The 21234-nt window shown below is 50.6% G+C and overlaps 2 protein-coding genes across 8 annotated transcripts in view; one reads left to right on the top strand and one right to left on the bottom strand.

Annotated features, from left to right (window-relative positions):
• Window positions 1–6050, top strand: part of hmgcs1 (3-hydroxy-3-methylglutaryl-CoA synthase 1 (soluble)) — a 379408-nt gene extending 373358 nt beyond the window's left edge. For all 7 annotated transcript variants that reach the window (XM_085969371.1, XM_085969235.1, XM_085969302.1 and 4 more), the window contains exons 5-9: window positions 1976–2144; window positions 3088–3258; window positions 3357–3589; window positions 4404–4570; window positions 5281–6050. In XM_085969371.1, the coding sequence (XP_085825497.1) occupies window positions 1976–2144; window positions 3088–3258; window positions 3357–3589; window positions 4404–4570; window positions 5281–5367 (827 nt within the window). In that variant the 3' untranslated portion in view covers window positions 5368–6050. The remainder of the gene's footprint in view (window positions 1–1975; window positions 2145–3087; window positions 3259–3356; window positions 3590–4403; window positions 4571–5280) is intronic.
• A 900-nt stretch (window positions 6051–6950) lies between these two features.
• Window positions 6951–21234, bottom strand: part of LOC147123949 (serine/threonine-protein kinase NIM1-like) — a 74385-nt gene continuing 60101 nt past the window's right edge. Inside the window, exons 3-4 of the mRNA XM_085969922.1 lie at window positions 16057–16325; window positions 6951–12048 (exon numbers count right to left, since the gene is read on the bottom strand). Of these exons, the coding sequence (XP_085826048.1) occupies window positions 11284–12048; window positions 16057–16325 (1034 nt within the window). The 3' untranslated portion in view covers window positions 6951–11283. The remainder of the gene's footprint in view (window positions 12049–16056; window positions 16326–21234) is intronic.

Below are 21234 nucleotides of genomic sequence, written 5' to 3' on the forward strand. Positions count from 1 at the left end.
AAGTGGCCCTAGAAATAGTAGATGCATTGCTGGTCATCTTCCAGAACTCGATAGACTCTGGAACGGTACCCATGGATTGGCGGGTAGCTAATGTTACCCCACTATTCAAAAAAGGTGGTAGGGAAAAGGCGGGGAATTATAGACCGGTAAGCTTGACATCGGTAGTGGGGAAAATGCTAGAGTCCATTATAAAAGATGTAATAGCAGAGCACTTGGAAAGCAGTGACTGGATCGGACAAAGTCAACATGGATTTACAAAAGGTAAATCATGCTTGACTAATCTACTGGAATTTTTTGAGGATGTAACTGGTAAAATAGATAAGGGAGAACCAGTGGATGTGGTGTATTTGGACTTTCAGAAGGCTTTCGATAAGGTCCCGCATAAGAGATTAGCGTGCAAAATTAAGGCACATGGGATTGGGGGCAAGGTATTGACTTGGATAGAGAACTGGTTGGTGGACAGAAAGCAAAGAGTTGGAATAAACGGGTCGTTTTCCGAGTGGCAGGCAGTGACTAGTGGGGTACCGCAAGGATCGGTCCTAGGACCCCAGCTGTTCACAATATATATTAATGATCTGGACGAGGGAATTGGATGTAATATCTCCAGATTTGCAGACGACACAAAGCTGGGGGGGAGGGTATGCTGTGAGGAGGATGTCGTGAAACTCCAGCACGATTTGGACAGGTTGGGTGATTGGGCAGAAACATGGCAAATGCACTATAATGTGGATAAATGTGAAGTTATCCACTTTGGTGGCAAAAACAGGAAGGCAGATTATTATTTGAATGGTAATAGATTGGGAGAAGGGGAAGTGCAAAGAGACCTGGGTGTTCTTGTATACCAGTCGCTGAAGGTAAGCATGCAGGTGCAGCAGGCGGTTAAGAAGGCAAATGGTATGTTGGCCTTTGTAGCAAGAGGGTTCGAGTACAAGAACAAGGATGTCTTGCTACAGTTGTACAGGGCCTTGGTGAGACCGCACCTTGAGTATTGTGTGCAGTTTTGGCCGCCTTACCTGAGGAAGGACGTTCTTGCCATGGAAGGAGTTCAGCGAAGATTCACCAGGCTGATACCTGGGATGGCAGGAATGACGTATGAGGAGAGATTGGGTCGATTGGGCTTATACTCACTGGAGTTTAGAAGATTGAGAGGGGATCTCATCAAAACCTATAAAATTCTGTCAGGCCTAGACAGACTAGATGCAGGAAGGATGTTTCTGATGGCCGGGGAGTCCAGAACCAGGGGTCATAGTCTAAGGATAAGGGGTAAGCCATTTAGGACTGAAATGAGGAGGAATTTCTTCACCCAGAGAGTGGTGAACCTGTGGAATTCTCTGCCACAGAGGGCGGTGGAGGCCAGTTCATTAAATATATTCAAGAAAGAGTTGGATATATATCTTAAGGCTAAAGGGATATGGGGAGAAGGTAGGGACCGGGTACTGAATTTGGATGATCAGCCATGATCTCATTGAATGGCGGAGCAGGCTCGAAGGGCCGAATGGCCTACTCCTGCTCCTATCTTCTATGTATGTATCTGTCCTCCAGGGAATGCAAGCCTAGTCCATGAAACCTGTCCTCATCATTTGCGCTGCACCTCCTCGAAGGCCAATATAGCCTTGCAGAGGTGTAGTGCCCAGAACGCAGCACCAGATGGGGTTTAACCAGATCTCTCTGCAACTGAGGCATCATTTCCTCCCCTTTGTAATCCAGCCCTCTCTGAGATAAAGACCAACATTCCAATAGCCTTTCTGATTAGTTTTGATGGCTTTAAATGATGCATAAGGGAATCACGACTCTGAGGGACAGGTTGACTGGGCCAGTTGGTCTTCCCCTGTCCAACATGTTTTGTGCGTAAGTGCAACTTTATTTTGTACCTAGCTGCGCTGTACCCCACCCGGGAGCGCTTGGTGCCGACACCGGGTGCAAATGAATCCAGTCTCTGCCGCGCACCGATAATCCGTTCCCCGTTGTGTTTCAGAGGGCAGCGATGCTCAGATTACTCTGCAGGACTTTGACTACATGGTGTTCCACACCCCCTACTGCAAGCTGGTGCAGAAATCCCTGGCCAGGCTGCTTCTCAACGACTTCCTGCTTGACTCCAACCCCAACACTGAGAGCGGCATCTTCAGCGGGCTCGAGGCCTTCAGGTGAGCGGGTTTGGTACAGGCCTGGGGGGGGGGCGGGGGCAAGGTGTTCCACTCCTGTCCAGAGCGCCAGGCTCCACTCTTGGAGGGGTGGGAAGGATTTGGGGGGCGTGCCCGGCTGGGGGTTTGGGATGGGATGCACCCGGCGTTTTGGGATGGGGTGCACCCGGCTGGGGGTTTGGGGTGGGGTGCACCCGGCTGGGGGTTTGGGGTGGGGTGTGCCTGGCTGGGGTTTTTGGGATGGGGTGTGCCTGGCTGGGGTTTTGGGATGCGGTGCGCCCTGCTGGGGGGGTTGGGATGGGGTGCGCCCGGTTCGGGGATTTTGGGATGGTGTGCGCCGGGCTGTGGTTTTGGGATGCGGTGCACCCGGCTGGGGGTTTGGGGTGGGGTGCACCCGGCTGGGGGTTTGGGGTGGGGTGCACCCGGCTGGGGGTTTGGGGTGGGGTGTGCCTGGCTGGGGTTTTTGGGATGGGGTGCGCCGGGCTAGGGTTTTGGGATGGGGTGCGCCCTGCTGGGGGGGTTGGGATGGGGTGCGCCCGGTTCGGGGATTTTGGGATGGTGTGCGCCGGGCTGTGGTTTTGGGATGCGGTGCACCCGGCTGGGGGTTTGGGGTGGGGTGCACCCGGCTGGGGGTTTGGGGTGGGGTGCACCCGGCTGGGGGTTTGGGGTGGGGTGTGCCTGGCTGGGGTTTTTGGGATGGGGTGCGCCGGGCTAGGGTTTTGGGATGGGGTGCGCCCTGCTGGGGGGGTTGGGATGGGGTGCGCCCGGTTCGGGGATTTTGGGATGGTGTGCGCCGGGCTGTGGTTTTGGGATGCGGTGCGCCCTGCTGGGGGGGTTGGGATGGGGTGCGCCCGGTTCGGGGATTTTGGGATGGGGTGCGCCGGGCTGTGGTTTTGGGATGGGGTGCACCGGGCTGGGATTAACGTGCTCCCTCTTGGGCTTGCAGAGATGTGAAGCTGGAGGACACGTACTTCGACAGGGACGTGGAGAAGGCCTTCCTGAAGGCGAGCACCGAGGTCTTCAAGCAGAAGACGCATCCCTCGCTGATGGTCTCCAACCAGAACGGCAACATGTACACGCCCTCCGTCTACGGCTGCCTGTCCGCCATCTTGGGCCAGTAAGTACCCTGCGCCATCCCCCCTCCCCCGACCTGCCTACCTGTGCGCGCCCAGTTACCTTCTGCTCGACGCTAATGGTGACTTCTCGTCCCCGCAGGCGTTCCGCCCAGCAGCTGGCCAGCCAGAGGATCGGCCTGTTCTCCTATGGCTCGGGATTCGCTGCCACCCTGTACTCGCTCCACGTGACGCAGGATGCAACTCCGGGCTCTTCGCTGGACAAGCTGGTGTCCAGCCTGTCGGACCTGCAGGCCAGGCTGAATTCCCGGAAGCGCGTGTCGCCGGAGGATTTCGCCAACAGCATGCAGCAGAGGGAGGAGACGCACCACTTGCGTAAGATCTTCGACCAAGTGCTTGGCGCACGGTGTTGAGGATTTTTTTTTTTTTAAACAGAAAGCGGAGTGAATTTTGGTACATCCATTCTTCTGTCAAACTGTAAACCAGTGGCTTTGATAGCCCGCCAGACACTGGCTCCTTCTCAACCATGAGGCCGAGAGGTGACCACACAAGGCAGTTGAGGCCAATTCATTAAATATATTCAAAAAGGAGTTAGATATATTTCTTAAGGCTAAAGGGATCAAGGGATATGGGGAGAAGGCAGGGACAGGGTACTGAATTTGGATGATCAGCCATGATCTCATTGAATGGCGGAGCAGGCTCGAGGGGCCGAATGGCCTACTCCTGCTCCTATCTTCTATGTTTCTATGTTTAAAATTCTGAAGGGGTTCGATAGGGTAGACGTAGAGAAGATGTTTCCACTTGTGGGGGAGACCAAAACTAGGGGCCATCAATATAAGATGGTCCCTAATAAATCCAATAGGGAATTCAGGAGAAACCCCTTTACCCAGAGAGTGGTGAGAATGTGGAACTCGCTACCACAGGGAGTGGTTGAGGCGAATGGCATCAATGCATTTAAGGGGAAGCTGGATAAACACACGAGGGAGAAAGGAATCGAAGGTTATGCTGATGGGGTGAGATGAAGAGGGGTGGGAGGAGGCTCGTGTGGAGCAGAAACATCAGCATAGACTAGTTTGTCGAATGTGCTGTAAATCTTTATGTAATTCTTTCTTCCTCGTCGCAAAGTCGATGTGAGTCTCTTTTCCCCAGCCCTTGTGCTCTAATTTTGTTTCTGTTCTCTGTCCTGCAGCGAACCACCAGCCCCGGGACGCGGTGGAGGACCTGTTCCCCGGCACCTGGTACCTCACCAACGTGGACGAGAAGCACCGCCGGGACTACGCCAGGAGGCCCATCCTGGAGAACGGGAGCTTCGAGGCCGGGATGGGCGCTCTCCATGGCAACACCGCCACCACCGAGGTACGTGGGACCCCAGAGGTCGTTGTAGCTGCCCTCTCCGACCCGACCTAATTTTAAGGTTTTTGAACATTATTGAAGGGAAATTGTCGATGTTTGGTCCAAGCAACTTGGTCCATGAGGTGTAGGGTTCAAATGCCAGGGGGGCAGAGGTTAAAGGTGAGGGACTCTGGAGTGAGAAGCGACATCGGGAGAAGCTGCTTCAACCAAAGCAGGGAAACCGAGCTGTGGGATAAGTTACCAGGGAACTGGACTGCGTAAATGGATTGGAGAGCCAATTAGATGTGTTTCTGCATAGAGAGGGAGAGAGAGAAAGAAAGAGAGAAAGGATTGAGGGATGAGGAGAAGGTGGGTCGGTGCAGTTGAGGCATATGGTGAGGTGGTGGAGTTGAGGGAAGTGGTAGTGGTGAGGTGATGGGCTGTCTGTAACAGGGTTACGGGGGGGTGATGGGCTGTCTGTAACCGGGTTACTGGGGGTGATGGGCTGTCTGTAACAGGGTTACGGGGGGGTGATGGGCTGTCTGTAACAGGGTTACGGGGGGTGATGGGCTGTCTGTAACCGGGTTATGGGGGGGTGATGGGCTGTCTGTAACCGGGTTACGGGGAGTGATGGGCTGTCTGTAACAGGGTTACGGGGGGTGATGGGCTGTCTGTAACAGGGTTACAGGCTGTCGACCGGGTTGAGGATCTAAAGTTGCCCGTGTTGTTTTCAGGCGCCAAGCCCTGCCAAGAAAATGCCCAGGATCCCGGCAACAGCCACGCAGCCTGGCACTGCCAACGTCAGCAATGGCGAGCACTAAGCTGACCTCCAGGGTGGGGGAGAGGGGAGAGAGAGAGAGGGAAATCCCTCCCCGACTTCAGCATATCTGGTGTTTAACGCGTGGGAGATCCCTCTCACTCCAGGGGAAGGATCGCTGGACAAAGGCTGCAATCTGCGCACGCGGCTGAAAATAAATCCATGGAACCTCTGCGGACAAGGTGCCTCAGACCAGGCGGCTAATGTACAGTCACTGCAGCAAGCGCTACCTTTTAAAATGTTTGTTTGCAATCGAACGGTGTTATTATTTTAAATTCTGCTGTTTATTGTGGTGGGGGTGCGTGAGCTTTGAATGCTCACGTCTCGCATTCGAGCTGGGGATCCGACCACTCACCCCCCCCCCCCCCCCGCGCCCCCCTTACCTGTTCACTGCCCTGTAATTTAGCTGTTTCACCCACCCCTCTTCTGTTTTGTGTGATATTTATGTCTGTGCAGTGAGTCGGTTCCCATGCTGATGACGTGCAGACAGAATCTCAGCCGCACCTTCACCCTCCCCCCACCCCATCCCACCCCCGGCTGTGTTTTTGATTGTGTTGAAATTTAATTTAATCCAGTGTGTGTATAAAAAAAAAAGCAAAATGCTGAACCCGAATGTATTGCGGAGTGGGTTAACAAACTTAGGATCTGTTGTAAAGTTCTTTTTAAATAAAAAAAAAATTATACGCACATGCGCAAATGATTTGTGAATTCGGTTTTCTGAGAAATGAATTTCCACAACCCTCGGACTGCTTTTCATCTGGATGGCTGTGGCCGGGAGCAGGAGTCTGTGGCCTGGATATTAACGGGCGGGTTTCCCTGTGTGCTGTGGAGTTTTAACTCGACAGCATGCGTCTTTTGTCCTTGACAGGTTCCCCGCCCGGAGGTCAGCCTGATTGACGGGCTTGGCTTCCAGTCGGACGGGGAGCGCTCTGATCATAAGAACCTAAATAGGAGCAGGAGCAGGCCACTTGGCCCTTCGAGCCTGCTCCGCCATTCAACTACACTTTCCTGCACTATTCCCCCTACAATTCCCTTAGTTTCCAAAAATCTATCAATCTCTGTGTTGAATATACTCAACGACTCGGCATCCACAGCCCTCTGGGGCAGAGAATTCCAAAGATTCACCACCCTCTTATCCTGAGACTATGCCCCGGGTTCTGGATTCTCTCTCTTTTCCCCCCCCCCCCTCCTGTTCTAGACTCTCCAGCCAGGGGAAAACAACCTATCAGCATCTACCCTGTCAATCCCTTTAAGAATATTATACGCTTCAATGTATTTGCTCTCTCAATCTGCCCTTTATTTATTTCCACATTTTCAATTTGCTTTCAAGATTGGTGATCTATTCCACACTGAATCTTCACGTAGAGATCTCTTTTTTTTTAAATCACGAGAGACCATCTAGAAAGTAGTTGTTGGGGTGAGGTTTTGCCGTGTAGGAGAGGCAATCTGGCACACTGTGGGGACAAGTAGTCAACCTAACGCGATTGTCCACTTTACCCCTCCTGTTCTTCTCCTTCCTAATCAGGTACAGATCATAACCGACCGAGCACACACCGTAAGGAGAAATAAACACAACTGGGACCAAGCTTCGAGTTTTGTTCCTTTTATTAAGTTTCCTGTCTGTGTGTTGTGTGACTAATGGGACCGAACTGGGATGTTCATACAAAAACATCATCCCCTGTCTTAAATTGGAGAATATTATTTGGGGGGTATAAACAAACATTATAAGCTCCTGATCCTATAAATAATGGGGGTAGAGGGATGGAAATGGTTCAAACATTCTACAGAAAAGAATGGTCCTGAGGTTCCTGCACCTCCTGGCGATCCAGTGCCCTCTCCTGGAAGGGAGATGTGTCTGCGGATGATGTCAAGGGTCAGGCTGAGTGATGCCTCCTACAGTGGAAGAGCTGCCCGGGGGCCGCTGGCGTGCAGAAGGGCTGAGCGGCAGAAAGGGGGGAGAAAATAGAATTTTGTCGACACGTTCACTTGGGTCTGTGAGTTTAGCGGCTGAGCTGTACTGAGCAGCCACTCCCCAGCTGATCGTAATCTGATGGGGGTGGGGGGGTGTTGCTACGACTGGCTCCAGTGGGTTACGGAGTGGAACAAAACTCAGCCAGGCCGCTGACTCTTGAGGGACGGTGTTGTGGTCTGGGCGTTGGGCAAAGGAAAGATCGGCCTCGATGGCCAGGCTTGTACACAGGGCAGTGGGGACATCAGGAGTAGGCCATTCGGCCCCTCGAATCTGCTCTGACATTCAATAAGATCATGGCTGATCTGATCTTGGCCTCAATGCCACTTCCCTGCGTTCTCCCGCCCCCCACCCTGGAGACACACCTGAGGATGGCCAACACCCATTGAACCATATGTCAGTAAGGGTATATCCTTCATTGTCGCTGGGTCAAAATCCTGGAACTCCCTACCCAACAGCACTGCGGGAGCACCTTCACCACACAGACTCTCGCATTTGAAAAAAGAATCTCCTTGGATATGGGAGTGATGCTGGAGGATTGCAAATTTTATACCCCTATTCAAAAAAGGGGAGAGGGATAAACCTGGTAACTGCAGGCTAGTCAGTCTAAAGTCAGTGGTGGCAAAATAACTAGAGACCATTCTCGAGGACAAAATCAATTCTCACTCGCAGAAGTATAGGTTAATAAGGGACAGCAGCATGGATTTGTTAAGGGCAAATCATGTCTGACTAACCTGATTGAGTTCTTTGACGAAGGTACTGCAGTAGATGTGTATATGGACTTCCAAAAGGCATTTGATAAGGTACCACATAACAGACTTATTCTGAAAATAGAGGTACATGGGATTAAAAGGATGGTGGTAATGCGGGTACGTATTTGGCCAAGGAATAGGTGAACAGATGTTTTTCTGACTGGAGAGAGGTATGCAACAGGGTCCTCCTCGGAGTTAGTATTAGGACCATTGCTTTTCTTATATATAAATGACCTAGATTTGGGTATAGGGAGTACAATTTCAAAGTTTGCGGATGATACAAAACTTGGCAACGTAGTAAATAGTGAAGAGAATAATAGCAGACTTCAGGAGGACTTAGACAAGCGGGTGGAATGGGCAGACACACGGCAGATGAAATTTAATGTAGATAAGTGATGTACACTGGGAGGAACAACATTAAGAGGAAGTATGAGGGGGGGTGCAAGAGCAGAGGGTTCCTGAGGAATTTCACAAATATTTGAAGGTGACAGGGTAAGTTGACATGATAAAGAAAGTGTATGGGATACTTGGCTTGATAAATAGGGGCATAGAATACAAAAACACAGAAGTCATGCTAAACCTTTACAAATCACTGGTTAGGCCTCAGCTGGAGTATTGTGTACAATTCTGGGCACCGCACTTTAGGAAGGATGTCAAGGCCTTAGAGGATGCAGAGGAGGTTTACCAGGATGATACCAGGGATGTGGAGAGATTGGAGAAGCTGGGATTGTTCTCCTCAGGAGAAGAAAAGGTTAAGGGGAGATTTAATAGAGGTATTCAAAACTATGAGGGGTTGTGATAGAGCAAGTAGGGAGAAATTGTTTTCTCTGGCAAGTGGGTCGGTAACCAGTGGTCATAGTTTTAAAATCATTGGCAAAAGAACTAGCGGGGGAATGAGGAGAAATCTCTTCCAACAGAGGTCTGTTAAGATCTGGAATGTGCTAATTGAAAGGGTGGTGGAATCAGATTCCATAGGAACGTTCAAAAGGCAAATGAACATGTACCTGAAGAGAACAAAGTTGGAGGGTTATGGAGAAAGAGCTGGGAACACCACCACCTCCAAGTTCCCCTCCAAGTCACACACCATCCTGACTTGGAAGTATATCGGCCGTTCCTTCATCATCGCTGGGTCAAAATCCTGGAATTCCCTCCCTAACAGCACTGTGGGAGCATCTTCAGTGGTTCAAGAAGGCGGCTCACCACCACCTTCTCAAGGGCAACTAGGGATGGGCAATAAATGTTGGCCTTGCCAGCGACGCCCACATCCCAGGAACAAATATTTAAAAAAAGCTGGGGTGTGGGACTAAATTGGATCGCTCTTTCAAAGAGCCGGCACAGGCACGATGGGCCAAATGGCCTCCTCTTGTGCTGTAAGATTCGAAGGGGGCGGCCCACCACCACCATCTTCTGAAGGGCAGCAAGGAATAGGCAATAAATGCCAGCCTTGCCAGCCATGTCCACATCCCGAGAATGGATTTTAAACAACACCTTTCAGTTAAAGTACACTTTTTAAAAAAAAAAGCTGACAGGTAAAGATTGAGTGAGCGTCTGTCTTCTTCCTTGTGAGTATTTGGTGTCTCATTACGGTGAGGAACCAACCTTGGCAAAGCTACACTAATGGGGTATTACCCAACTATCTGGAAATAAATAGCTGGCGCCAGTAAAAGTGACCGTGAAGCTGTCAGATTGTCGTAAAAACCCAACCGGTTCACTGATGACCCTTTCGGGGGGGAAACCTGCCGTCCTTACCCGGTCTGGGCCTATAGGCGATTCCAATCCCACACCGACCTGGCTGAATCTTAATTGCCATCTAAAGTAGCCCAGCAAGTCTCTCAGTTGTATCAAACATTCTCAGAGACAACTAAGGATGGGCAATAAATGCCAGCCTTGCCACCCACACCCACATCCCAAGAATGAATATTTAAAAAAAAAACACCCATAGCCTGGCCTGCCCCTTCACCTACATTTGAGGTCATGGCAAGTGGGTCACAGTCAAAGTACATTGTTTTGTGCAGACGGTTCTGTTTGTGAACTTTGTAACATTTGTCTGTTGATAAGCTAGGTAAACACTGTGTGTGGGGGGGGTTACCGTTTATTGGGTGTTAACTCATTCCATTCATGTGGACTTTGTGCACATCAAAGTGAAGAATGTTGCTGCCAGGGAATGGAACAACTTTTCTATTTCAGACACCCAGCGTCCGTGTAAAAGCACCAGACCAGATACACAGTCCAGCACCCATTGCTCTGACCGTGCGACTCAGCCCCAATCTCGGCCGCGCGCTCCACTGCACCAGCGTGAAACGTTCCCTATGGCGTTCCCAATTTAATGTTGAAGTAGGAGGGTGTTGTGGGTCCATGGATGGTAGGAACTAGATTAAGCCCAAACCTGAACCTGATTCATGCCAGACCAATTACAGTCAAGGGGAACGAGGAGATCTTCATCCCATCAACCTGTCCCTGCATTTGAACCCAGGTCCCAGAAGTGAAAGACCAGCATCTAACCCAGCTCAGTAACGCCAGCCACTTACATTGATATACTGCCTTTAATGTAGGAAAACACCCCATGGAGCAGCACCAAAACATCACCAGACAAAAAAATTCACACCGAGCCAAAATAGTAGATATTAGGACAGGCGCCCAAAAGGTTGGACGAAGAGGTGGGTTTTAAGCAGAGTCTCGCAGGAGGAGAGAAAGAGAGAGGTGGAGAGGTTCAGGGAGGGAATTCCAGAGATTGGGGCCTAAACTGTTGAAGGCACGACCGCCAATGATGGGGCGAAGGGAGTGGAGGATGCGCAAGGGGCCAGAATTGGAGGAACGCAGAGATCTTGAAGGGTTGTAAAGGGCTGGAGGTGGTAACAGAGAGAGGGACAGGCGAGGCCATGGAGGGATTAGAACACAAGGATGAGATTTTTTTAAATGGAGGCTTCGGTCAACCAACAAAGACCCAATCGACCACAACAAGTTTGCCCAATCCCTGGTGGTTTTTGACTTCGCGGAGACTCCTCGATTGGATTCGCTCTGGACACGCTTGCTCTTCTCAAAGCGACGCGTATTTAACATAAAAATACACGCCTACAGCGAAGCTAACCCGCTGGCGAGAGACGTGGCTGGAGCTTAGAAAATAGAAAGTTGTGGGGTTTTTAAAAAAAAAAGTCATTGTCCCCGACCTCCCGACACAAACGGTTCCAAGTCCCTCATCCTATAGAATCGAGCATAGCTTGGAGGTCTGTCCCATTTGCCCGTTGGGCTTGGCTCGGTCTTTCTTCGAGTCTTTGCACTTGGTCTCGGGTCGGACGGGCGCCAGGACGGAGGGGAGCGTGTCCTGCGCCCGCCGCCTCTGCACGCGGTGCAGCACGATGCGGTAGACGCCCGTTATGGGACTGCGGGAGTCCTTGCCACAATTGTCTTGGATGTGCGCCTCCGTTACCCCCAGGCGGATCAGCGCCCCCTTCACCTCCGCCTGGTCCCCCCGCAGCGGCTCCGGCGGCCCGGCCAGGTGAGCGGGGTCGAGCTGGAAGGGCTCGAGCGGCTGGGGGAACCGGGTGCCCCTCATCCACTCGCTCCGGGCGATCTGGCTGACCGTGTGGCGCTCGGCAGCCGCCGGCCGGAGGATGCCGCGGATCAGGTGCTGGCACGGCTCAGACAGGTGGGGTGGCACCGGGTAGCCCCCCTCCAGGATGCACTTCTTCAGCTTGGCGACGGTGTCAGCCCGGAAGGGCATGGCCCCGGCCACCATGAAGTACAGCAGCACCCCCAGCGCCCAGATGTCCACAAAGACTCCCGCGTAGCTCTCGTCGCGGAAGAGCTCCGGCGCGGCGTAGGGCGGAGAGCCGCAGAAGGTGCTGAGCGTCTCGTCCCGCCGGCAGGTGGTGCTGAAGCCAAAGTCGCCCACCTTCACGCAGGTGTTGGTCGCGTAGAAGACGTTCTCGGCCTTAAGGTCACGGTGGATCGTGTTGTTCCCGTGCTGCGAGAGAGGGAGAGAAAATATTTTTAAAAAGAGTCCATCAGTTCTCAGGTACGGGGGGGGGTGGCCTTGATGTAACATTTCAGTGGAGCCCACAAGACAGAAAGGACTTCCATTCATATTGAACTTTTCATGACTGCAGAATGTCGCAAAGTGCTTTGTAAGCCATGGCTCGGTTGGTAGCACGCTCGCCTCCGAATCAGAAGGTTGTGTGTTCAAAGCAGTCCATGCCCGCATGCAGCAAGACCTGGACGACGTTCAGGCTTGGGCTGATAAGTGGCAAGTCACATTTGCACCACACAAGTGCCAGGCAATGACTATCTCCAACAAGCGAGAGTCTAACCAACTCCCCTTGACATTCAACGGCATTACCATCGCCGAATCCTCCACCATCAACATCCTGGGGGTCACCATTGACCAGAAACTTAACTGGACCAGCCACATAAATACTGTGGCAACAAGAGCAGGTCAGAGGCTGGGTATTCTGCAGCGAGTGTCTCACCTCCTGACTTCCCAAAGCCTTTCCACCATTTACAAGGCACAAGTCAGGAGTGTGATGGAATACTCTCCACTTGCCTGGATGAGTGCAGCTCCAACAACACTCGAGAAGCTCGACACCATCCAGGACAAAGCAGCCCGCTTGATTGGCACCCCATCCACCACCTTAAACATTCACTCCCTCCACCACCGGCGTACCGTGGCTGCAGTGTGTACCATCTACAAGATGCACTGCAGCAACTCGCCAAGGCTTCTTTGGCAGCACCTCCCAAACCCGTGACCTCTTCCACCTAGAAGGACAAGGGCAGCAGGCGCATGGGAACACCACCACCTCCAAATTCCCCTCCAAGTCACACACACCATCCCGACTTGGAAATATATCGCCAATCCTTCATCGTCGCTGGGTCAAAATCCTGGAACTCCATCCCTAACAGCACTGTGGGAGCACCTTCACCACATGGACTGCAGCGGTTCAAGAAGGCTCACCACCACCTTTTCAAGGGCAATTAGGGATGGGCAATAAATGCTGGCCTCGCCAGCGATGACCACATCCCAGGAACAAATAATAAAAAAAAGGTTCTCAGGGTGGGGCCTGAATGTAGCATTTCGGTGGGGCCGACTAGACAGAAAGGTCTTGCATTTATATTGAACCTTTCACGACCTCAGGACGTCCCAAAGCGCTTTGTCAACTGCGGCTCAGTGTGTTACACTTTCGCGTCGGAGTCAAAGGTCATGGGTTCAAATCCTACTCCAGAGACTTGAGCACATAATCCCAGCTGACACCCCAGTGCAGTGCTGCACTGTCGGAGGTGCCGTCTTTCGGATGAGGCATTAAACCGAGGCCCAGTCTGCTCTCTCAGGTAGACGTAAAAGATCACATGAAACATAGAAACATAGAAGATAGGAGCAGGAGTAGGCCATTCGGCCCCTCGAGCCTGCTCCGCCATTCAATGCGATCATGGCTGATCATCCAAATTCAGTACCCTGTCCCTGCTTTCTCCCCATACCCCTTGATCCTTTTAGCCTTAAGAAATATATCCAACTCCTTTTTGAATATATTTAATGAATTGGCCTCTACTGCCTTCTGTGGTAGAGAATTCCACAGGTTCACCACTCTCTGGGTGAAGAAATTCCTCCTCATTTCTGTCCTAAATGGCTTACCCCTTATCCTTAGACTGTGACCCCTGGTTCTGGACTCTCCGACCATCGGGAACATCCTTCCTGCATCTAGTCTGTCCAGTCCTGTCAGAATTGTATAAGTTTCAATGAGATCCCCTCATTCTTCTAAACTCCAGCGAGTACAAGCCCAATCGTCCCAATCTCTCCTCATACGTCATTCCTGCCATCCCAGGTATCAGCCTGGTGAATCTTCGCTGCACTCCTTCCATGGCAAGAACATCCTTCCTCAGATAAGGAGAAGCAGGGGAGTTCTCCCCGGTGTCCTGGTCCAATATTTATCCCTCAACCAACATCACTAAAAACAGATGATCTGGTCATTATCACATTGCTGTTTGTGGGAGCTTGCTGTGCTCAAATTGGTTGCCGCGTTTCCTACATTACAACAGTGACTACACTTCAAAAAGTACTTCATTGGTTGTGAAGCATTTTGGGACGTCCCGAGGTGGTGAAAGGTGCTGTGCAAGTTGTTTCCCCCCCCAAAATGGCACAAGTTAGTTAGTGTGGCTCCTCGGAAAATATCTTTAACCTGGGGGTGTTAGTGCACAAATCTTTGAAGGTGGCAGGACAGGTTAACAAAGCAGTTAATAAAGCAGATGAGATCCTGGGCTTTATAAATAGAGGCACGGAGTACAACGCAGTTGTGCTAAACCTTTCTAAAACACTGGTTCGGTCCCAGCTGGAGAATTGTGTCCAATTCTGGGCACCACACTTTAGGAAGGACGTGAATCTTTGAAGAGGGTGCAGGAGAGATTTACTAGAATGGTTCCAGGGATGAGGGGTTTCAGTTACATGGATAGACTAAAGAAGTTGGGGTTAACATAAGAATTAGGAGCAGGAGTCGGCCATTCGGCCCTTCGAGCCTGCTCTGCCAATCAGTAAGATCATGGCAGATCTTCTACCTCAACTCCACCTTCCTGCACTATCCTGTAGTATCCAAAAATATATCGATCTCAGCCTTGAATATACTCAACGACTCAGCCCTCTGGGGTAGAGAATTCCAAAGATTCACCACCCTCTGAGTGAAGAAATTTCTCCTCATCTCAGTCCTAAATGGCCAACCCTTTATTCAGAGACTGTGACCCCTGGTTCTAGACTCCCCAGCCAGGGGGAAACAACCTCTCAGCATCTACCCTGTCAAGCCATTTAAGAATTTTATACATTTCAGTGAGATCACCTGTCATTTTTCCAAACTCTAGGGATATAGGCCAAGTCTACTCAATCTCTCCTCATGGGACAATCCCTCCATCTCTGGAATAAGGTTGTTCTCCTTAAAGCAGAAAAGTCTAAGAGGATATTTGATAGAGGTGTTTAAAATCATGAAGAGTTTAGATAGAGTCAATAAGGAGGAACCGGCAGGAGGGTCGGTAACCAGAGGACACAGATTTAAGGTAATTGGCAAAAGAACCAGAGGGGAGATGAGGAGAATTTTCTTTATGCAGCGAGTTGTTATGATCTGGAATGCGCTGCCTGAAAGGGCGGTGGAAGCGGATTCAGTAGTAACTTTCATAGAAACATAGAAGATAGGAGCAGGAGTAGGCCATTCGGCCCCTCGAGCCTGCTCCGCCATTCAATGAGATCATGGCTGATCATCCAAATTCAGTACCCTGTCCCTGCCTTCTCTCCATATCCCCTGATCCCTTTAGCCTTAAGAAATATTACTAATTAACTTAACAATTACAATTACAATTCAATTTTATTTGTCATATATGCAGCAGACGTGTGTACTGCACAATGAAATGTTGATTTTTACGAGTCCTCCCAACATTGGAATAAATATCCAACTCCTTCTTGAATATATTTAATGAACTGGCCTCCACCGCCCTCTGTGGTAGAGAATTCCACAGGTTCATCACTCTCTGGGTGAAGAAATTCCTCCTCATTTCTGTCCTAAATGGCTTACCCCTTATCCTTAGACTGTGACCCCTGGTTCTGGACTCCCCGACCATCGGGAACATCCTTCCTGCATCTAGTCTGTCCAGGCCTGACAGAATTTTATAGGTTTCGATGAGATCCCCTCTAAATCTTCTAAACTCCAGTGAGTATAAGCCCAATCGACACAATCTCTCCTCATACGTCATTCCTGCCATCCCAGGTATCAATCTGGTGAATCTTCACTGCACTCCCTCCATGGCAAGAACGTCCTTCCTCAAAAGGGAATCAGAGAAATACTTAATGCAAAAAGGAAAGGTTTGCAGGGCTATGGGGAAAGAGCAGGGGGGCGAGTTGGAGAGCTCTTTCAAAGAGCCAGCAGAGGCTCGATGGGCCGAATGGCCTCCTGTGGGACATCATTCTATGCCAGTGGAAGCTGAGGGTTAAATAACGAGCGCTTACCATGTGTTTGACGGCCGAGACGATCTGTGCGAAGATGACCTTGCTGTCCGCTTCCGACAACCTGCCCTCAGTGCTGATTTTGGTGAAGAGCTCACCACCACCGGCATACTCCATCACCAGGTGAAGTTTGGAGAGAGTCTCGATCACCTCGTACAGCCTGATGATGTTGGGATGGTGGAGGCGCTCCATGCTGGCGATCTCTCGAGACAAGAGGCGCTGCGTCTTCTGGTCCAACTTCGTCTTGTCCAATATCTTGATGGCAACTTTTTCTGAAGTGAAGCAGGAAGGAAACAAAGCACAAGTCGCGTGACACCAGGTCCAAAAAACAACCGGAGGTGCATTGAAAATTCAACCAAAGATTGACGCTTGATAACTGTGGGAGCTGCGCTCTGTTGGTTAAAGGGGTCTTATGGGAAATGGTATGTGGAAACTCTCAGTCAATTTCCTACATACAGCAAAGATCTCCGCTGCAGAGGGAGCTTTACTCTGTATCTAACCCGTGCTGTACCTGCCCTGGGAGTGTTTGATGGGACAGTGTAGAGGGAGCTTTACTCTGTATCTAATCCGTGCTGTACCTGCCCTGGGAGTGTTTGATGGGACAGTGCAGAGGGAGCTTTACTCTGTATCTAACCCGTGCTGTACCTGCCTTGGGAGTGTTTGATGGGACAGTGTAGAGGGAGCTTTACTCTGTATCTAACCCGTGCTGTACCTGCCCTGGGAGTGTTTGATGGGACAGTGTAGAGGGAGCTTTACTCTATATCTAACCCGTGCTGTACCTGCCCTGGGAGTGTTTGATGGGACAGTGTAGAGGGAGCTTTACTCTGTATCTAATCCGTGCTGCACCTGCCCTGGGAGTGTTTGATGGGACAGTGCAGAGGGAGCTTTACTCTGTATCTAACCCGTGCTGTACCTGCCTTGGGAGTGTTTGATGGGACAGTGTAGAGGGAGCTTTACTCTGTATCTAACCCATGCTGTACCTGCCTTGGGAGTGTTTGATGGGACAGTGTAGAGGGAGCTTTACTCTGTATCTAACCCGTGCTATACCTGCCCTGGGAGTGTTTGATGGGACAGTGTAGAGGGAGCTTATCTTTTAAAAAAAAATTCGCTTATGGGATCTGGGCGTCGCTGGCAAGGCCAGCATTTATTGTCCATCCCTAGTTGCCGTTGAGAAGGTGGTGGTGAGCCGCCTTCTTGAACAGCTGCAGTCTGTGTGGTGATGGTTCTCCCACAGTGCTGTTAGGGAGGGAGTTCCAGGATTGTGACGCAGCGACGATGAAGGAATGACAATATACTTCCAAGTCAGGATGGTGTGTGACTTGGAGGGAAACTTGGTGGTGGTGGTGTTCCCATGCCCCTGCTGCCTTTGCCCTTCTAAGTGGAAGAGGTCGCGGGTTTGGGAGATGCTGCCGAAGAAGCCTTGGCGAGTTGCTGCAATGCATCTTGTAGATGGTACACACTGCAGCCACGGTATGCCGGTGGTGGAGGGAGTGAATGTTTAAGGTGGTGGATGGGGTGCCAATCAAGCGGGCTGCTGGTCCTGGATGGTGTCGAGCTTCTTGAGTGTTGTTGGAGCTGCACTCATCCAGGCAAGTGGAGAGTATTCCATCACACTCCTTACTTGTCCTTGTAGATAGTGGAAAGGCTTTGGGGAGTCAGAAGGTGAGACACTTGCCACAGAATACCTAGCCTCTGACCTGCTCTTGTTGCCACAGTATTTATGTGGCTGGTCCAGTTAAGTTTCTGGTCAATGGTGACCCCCAGGATATTGATAGTGGGAGATTCGGCGATAGTAATGCCATTGAATGTCAAGTGGAAGTGGTTAGACTCTCGCTTGTTGGAGATAGTCATTGCCTGACACTTCTGTGGCGCGAATGTTACCTGCCACTTATCAGCCCAAGCCTGAACGTTGTCCAGGTCTTGTTGCATGCGGGCATGGACTGCTTCATTATCTGAGGAGTTGTGAATGGCGCTGAACACTGTGCAGTCATCAGCGAACATCCCCATTTCTGACCTTATGATGGCGGGAAGGTCATTGATGAAGCAGCTGAAGATGGTTGGGCCTAGGACACTGCCCTGAGGAACTCCTGCAGCGATGTCCTGGGGCTGTGATGATTGACCTTCAACCACCACAACCATCTTCCTTTGTGCCAAGTATGACTCCAGCCAGTGGAGAGTTTTCCCCCTGATTTCCATTGACTTCAGTTTTACTAGGGCTCCTTCATGCCAGACTTGGTCAAATGCTGCCTTGATGTTAAGGGTAGTCACTCTCACCTCACCTCTGGAATTCAGCTCCTTTGTCCATGTTTGGATGAAGGCTGTAATGAGATCGGGAGCCGAGTGGTCTTGGCGGAACCCAAACTGGGCATCAGTGAGCAGGTTATTGGTGAGTAAGTGCCACTTGATAGCACTGTCAATGACACCTTCCATCACTTTGCTGATGATTGAGAGTAGACTGATGGGGCGGTAATTGGCTGGATTGGATTTGTCCTGCTTTTTGTGGACAGGACATACCTGGGCAGTTTTCCACATTGTTGGATAGATGCCAGTGTTGTAGCTGTACTGGAACAGCTTGGCCAGAGGTGCGGCTAGTTCTGGAGCACAAGTCTTCAGCACAATAGCCGGGATGTTGTCGGGGCCCACAGCCTTTGCTGTATCCAGTGTGCTCAGCTGTTTCTTGATACCACGTGGAGTGAATCAAATTGGCTGAAGACTGGCTTCTGTGATGGTAGGGACCTCGGGAGTAGGCCGATATGGATCATCCACTCAGCACTTCTGGCTGAAGATGGTTGCAAACGCTTCAGCCTTGCCTTTTGCACTCACGTGCTGGGCTCCACCATCATTGGGGATGGGGATATTCATGGAGCCTCCTCCTCCCGTTAGTTGTTTAATGGTCCACCACCATTCACAACTGAATGTGGCAGGACTGCAGAGCTTTGATCTGATCCGTTGATTGTGGGATCGCTTAGCCCTCTCTATAGCATGCTGCTTCCGCTTTTTAGCATGCATGTAGTCTGTGTTGCAGCTTCCCCAGGTTGGCACCTCATTTTCAGGTACGCCTGGTGCTGCTCCTGGCATGCTCTTCTACACTCCTTATTGAACCAGGGTTGGTCTCCTGGCTTGGTGGTAATGGTAAAGTGAGGGATATACCAGGCCATGAGGCTACAGAATGTGGTGGAATACAATTCTGCTGCTGCTGATGGCCCACAGCGCCTCATTGATGCTCAGCTTTGAGTTGCTAGATCTGTTCTGAATCTATCCCATTTAGCACGGTGGTAGTGACACACAACACGATGGGGGGTGTCCTCAGTGTGAAGACGGGACTTCATCTCCACAATGACTGTGCGGTGGTCACTGCTACCAATACTGTCATGGACAGATGCACCTGCGACAGGTAGATTAGTGAGGATGCGGTCAAGTAGGTTTTTCCCTCGTGTTGGTTCACTCACCACCTGTCGCAGGCCCAGACTGGCAGTTATGTCCTTCAGGACTCAGCCAGCTCGGTCAGTAGTGGTGCTACCGAGCCACTTTTGGTGATGGACATTGAAATCTCCCACCCAGAGTACATTCTGTGCCCTTGCTACTCTCAGTGCTTCTTCCAAGTGGTGTTCAACATGGAGGAGTGCTGATTCATCAGCTGAGGGAGGGCGGTAGGTGGTAATCAGCAGGAGGTTTCCTTGCCCATGATTGACCTGAAGCCATGAGACTTCATGGGGTCCGGAGTCAATGTTGAGGACTCCCAGGGCCAATCCTTCCCGACTGTATACCACTGTCCCACCACCCCTGGTGGGTCTGTCCTGCCAGTGGGACAGGACATACCCAGGGATGGTGATGGAGGAGTTTGGGACATTGGCTGAAAGGTATGATTCTGTGAGTAAGACTATTGACTAGTCTGTGGGACAGCTCTCCCAATTTTGGCACAAGTCATAAGAACATAAGAAATAGGAGCAGGAGACGGCCATTCGGCCCTTCGAGCCTGCTCCGCCATTCAATGGGATCATGGCTGATCTTCTGCCTCAACTCCATTCACCGGCCCTATCGCCATATCCCTGGATGCCCTTACTAGTCAGAAATCTGTCGACTTCTGTTTTGAATATACCCAATGACTGAGCCTCCATAGCCCTCTGGGGTAGAGAATTCCAAAGATTCACCACCCTCTGTGTGAAGAAATCTCTCCTCATCTCAGTTCTGAATGGCCTACCCTTTATCTTGAGGCTGTGGCCCCTGGTTCTGGACTCCCCAGCCAAGGGAAACATTCTCCCAGCATCCACCCTATCAAGCCCTGTAATAATTTTGTATGCTTCAATGAGATCCCCTCTCATTCTTCTGAATTTAAGAGAATACAGGCCTAGCTTACTCAATCTCTTCTCATACAACAGTCCCGCCATCCCAGGAATCAATCTCGTGAACCTTCGTTGCACTCCCTCTATGGCAAGTATATCCTTCCTTAGGTAAGGAGACCAAAATTGTACACAGTACTCCAGGTGTGGTCTCACCAAGGCCCTATATAATTGGAGTAAGACTTCTTTACTCCTGTACTCAAATCCTCTTGTAATGAAGGCCAGCATACCATTTGCCTTCTTAATGGCTTGCTGCACCTGCACATTCACTTTGTAACTCATGTATAAGGACACCCAGGTCCCTTTGAGCATCTGCATTCCCCAATCTTTCACCATTTAGGAAATACTCTGCCTTTCTGTTTTTTCTACCAAAGTGGATAACTTCACCTTCATACATTTTAGTGTAGTCTCCCAATCTATCATGGCCAACTTGTCCCTCATACCCTTGTAGTTTCCTCTGTTTAGATTGAAGATCATAGTTTCAGATTGGACTACATCACTCTCAAACTTAATGTAAAATTCAATCATATTATGGTCACTTGTCCCTAAAGACCCCTTTACCACAAGATTATTGATTAGCCCTTTCTCATTACACAGTACCAGATCCAGAATAGCCTATTCCCTGGTTGGTTCCTCCACATACTGATCCAGGAAACCATCTCGCATGCATTCCATGAATTCGTCCTCCACACCATTAGTGGTAATTTGATTTGCCCAGTCAATATGTAGATTAAAGTCCCCCATGATTACCGTATAGCCCTTGTTACATGCACTTCTAATCTCTTGATTGATACTGTGCCCTACATTACCACTACTGTTTGGTGGCCTATACACAACTCCC

Source organism: Somniosus microcephalus, chromosome 1 (genome assembly GCF_052327205.1).
Source record: "Somniosus microcephalus isolate GS21.2 chromosome 1, FLI_Smic_1.0, whole genome shotgun sequence".
Lineage (NCBI taxonomy): Eukaryota > Metazoa > Chordata > Chondrichthyes > Squaliformes > Somniosidae > Somniosus > Somniosus microcephalus.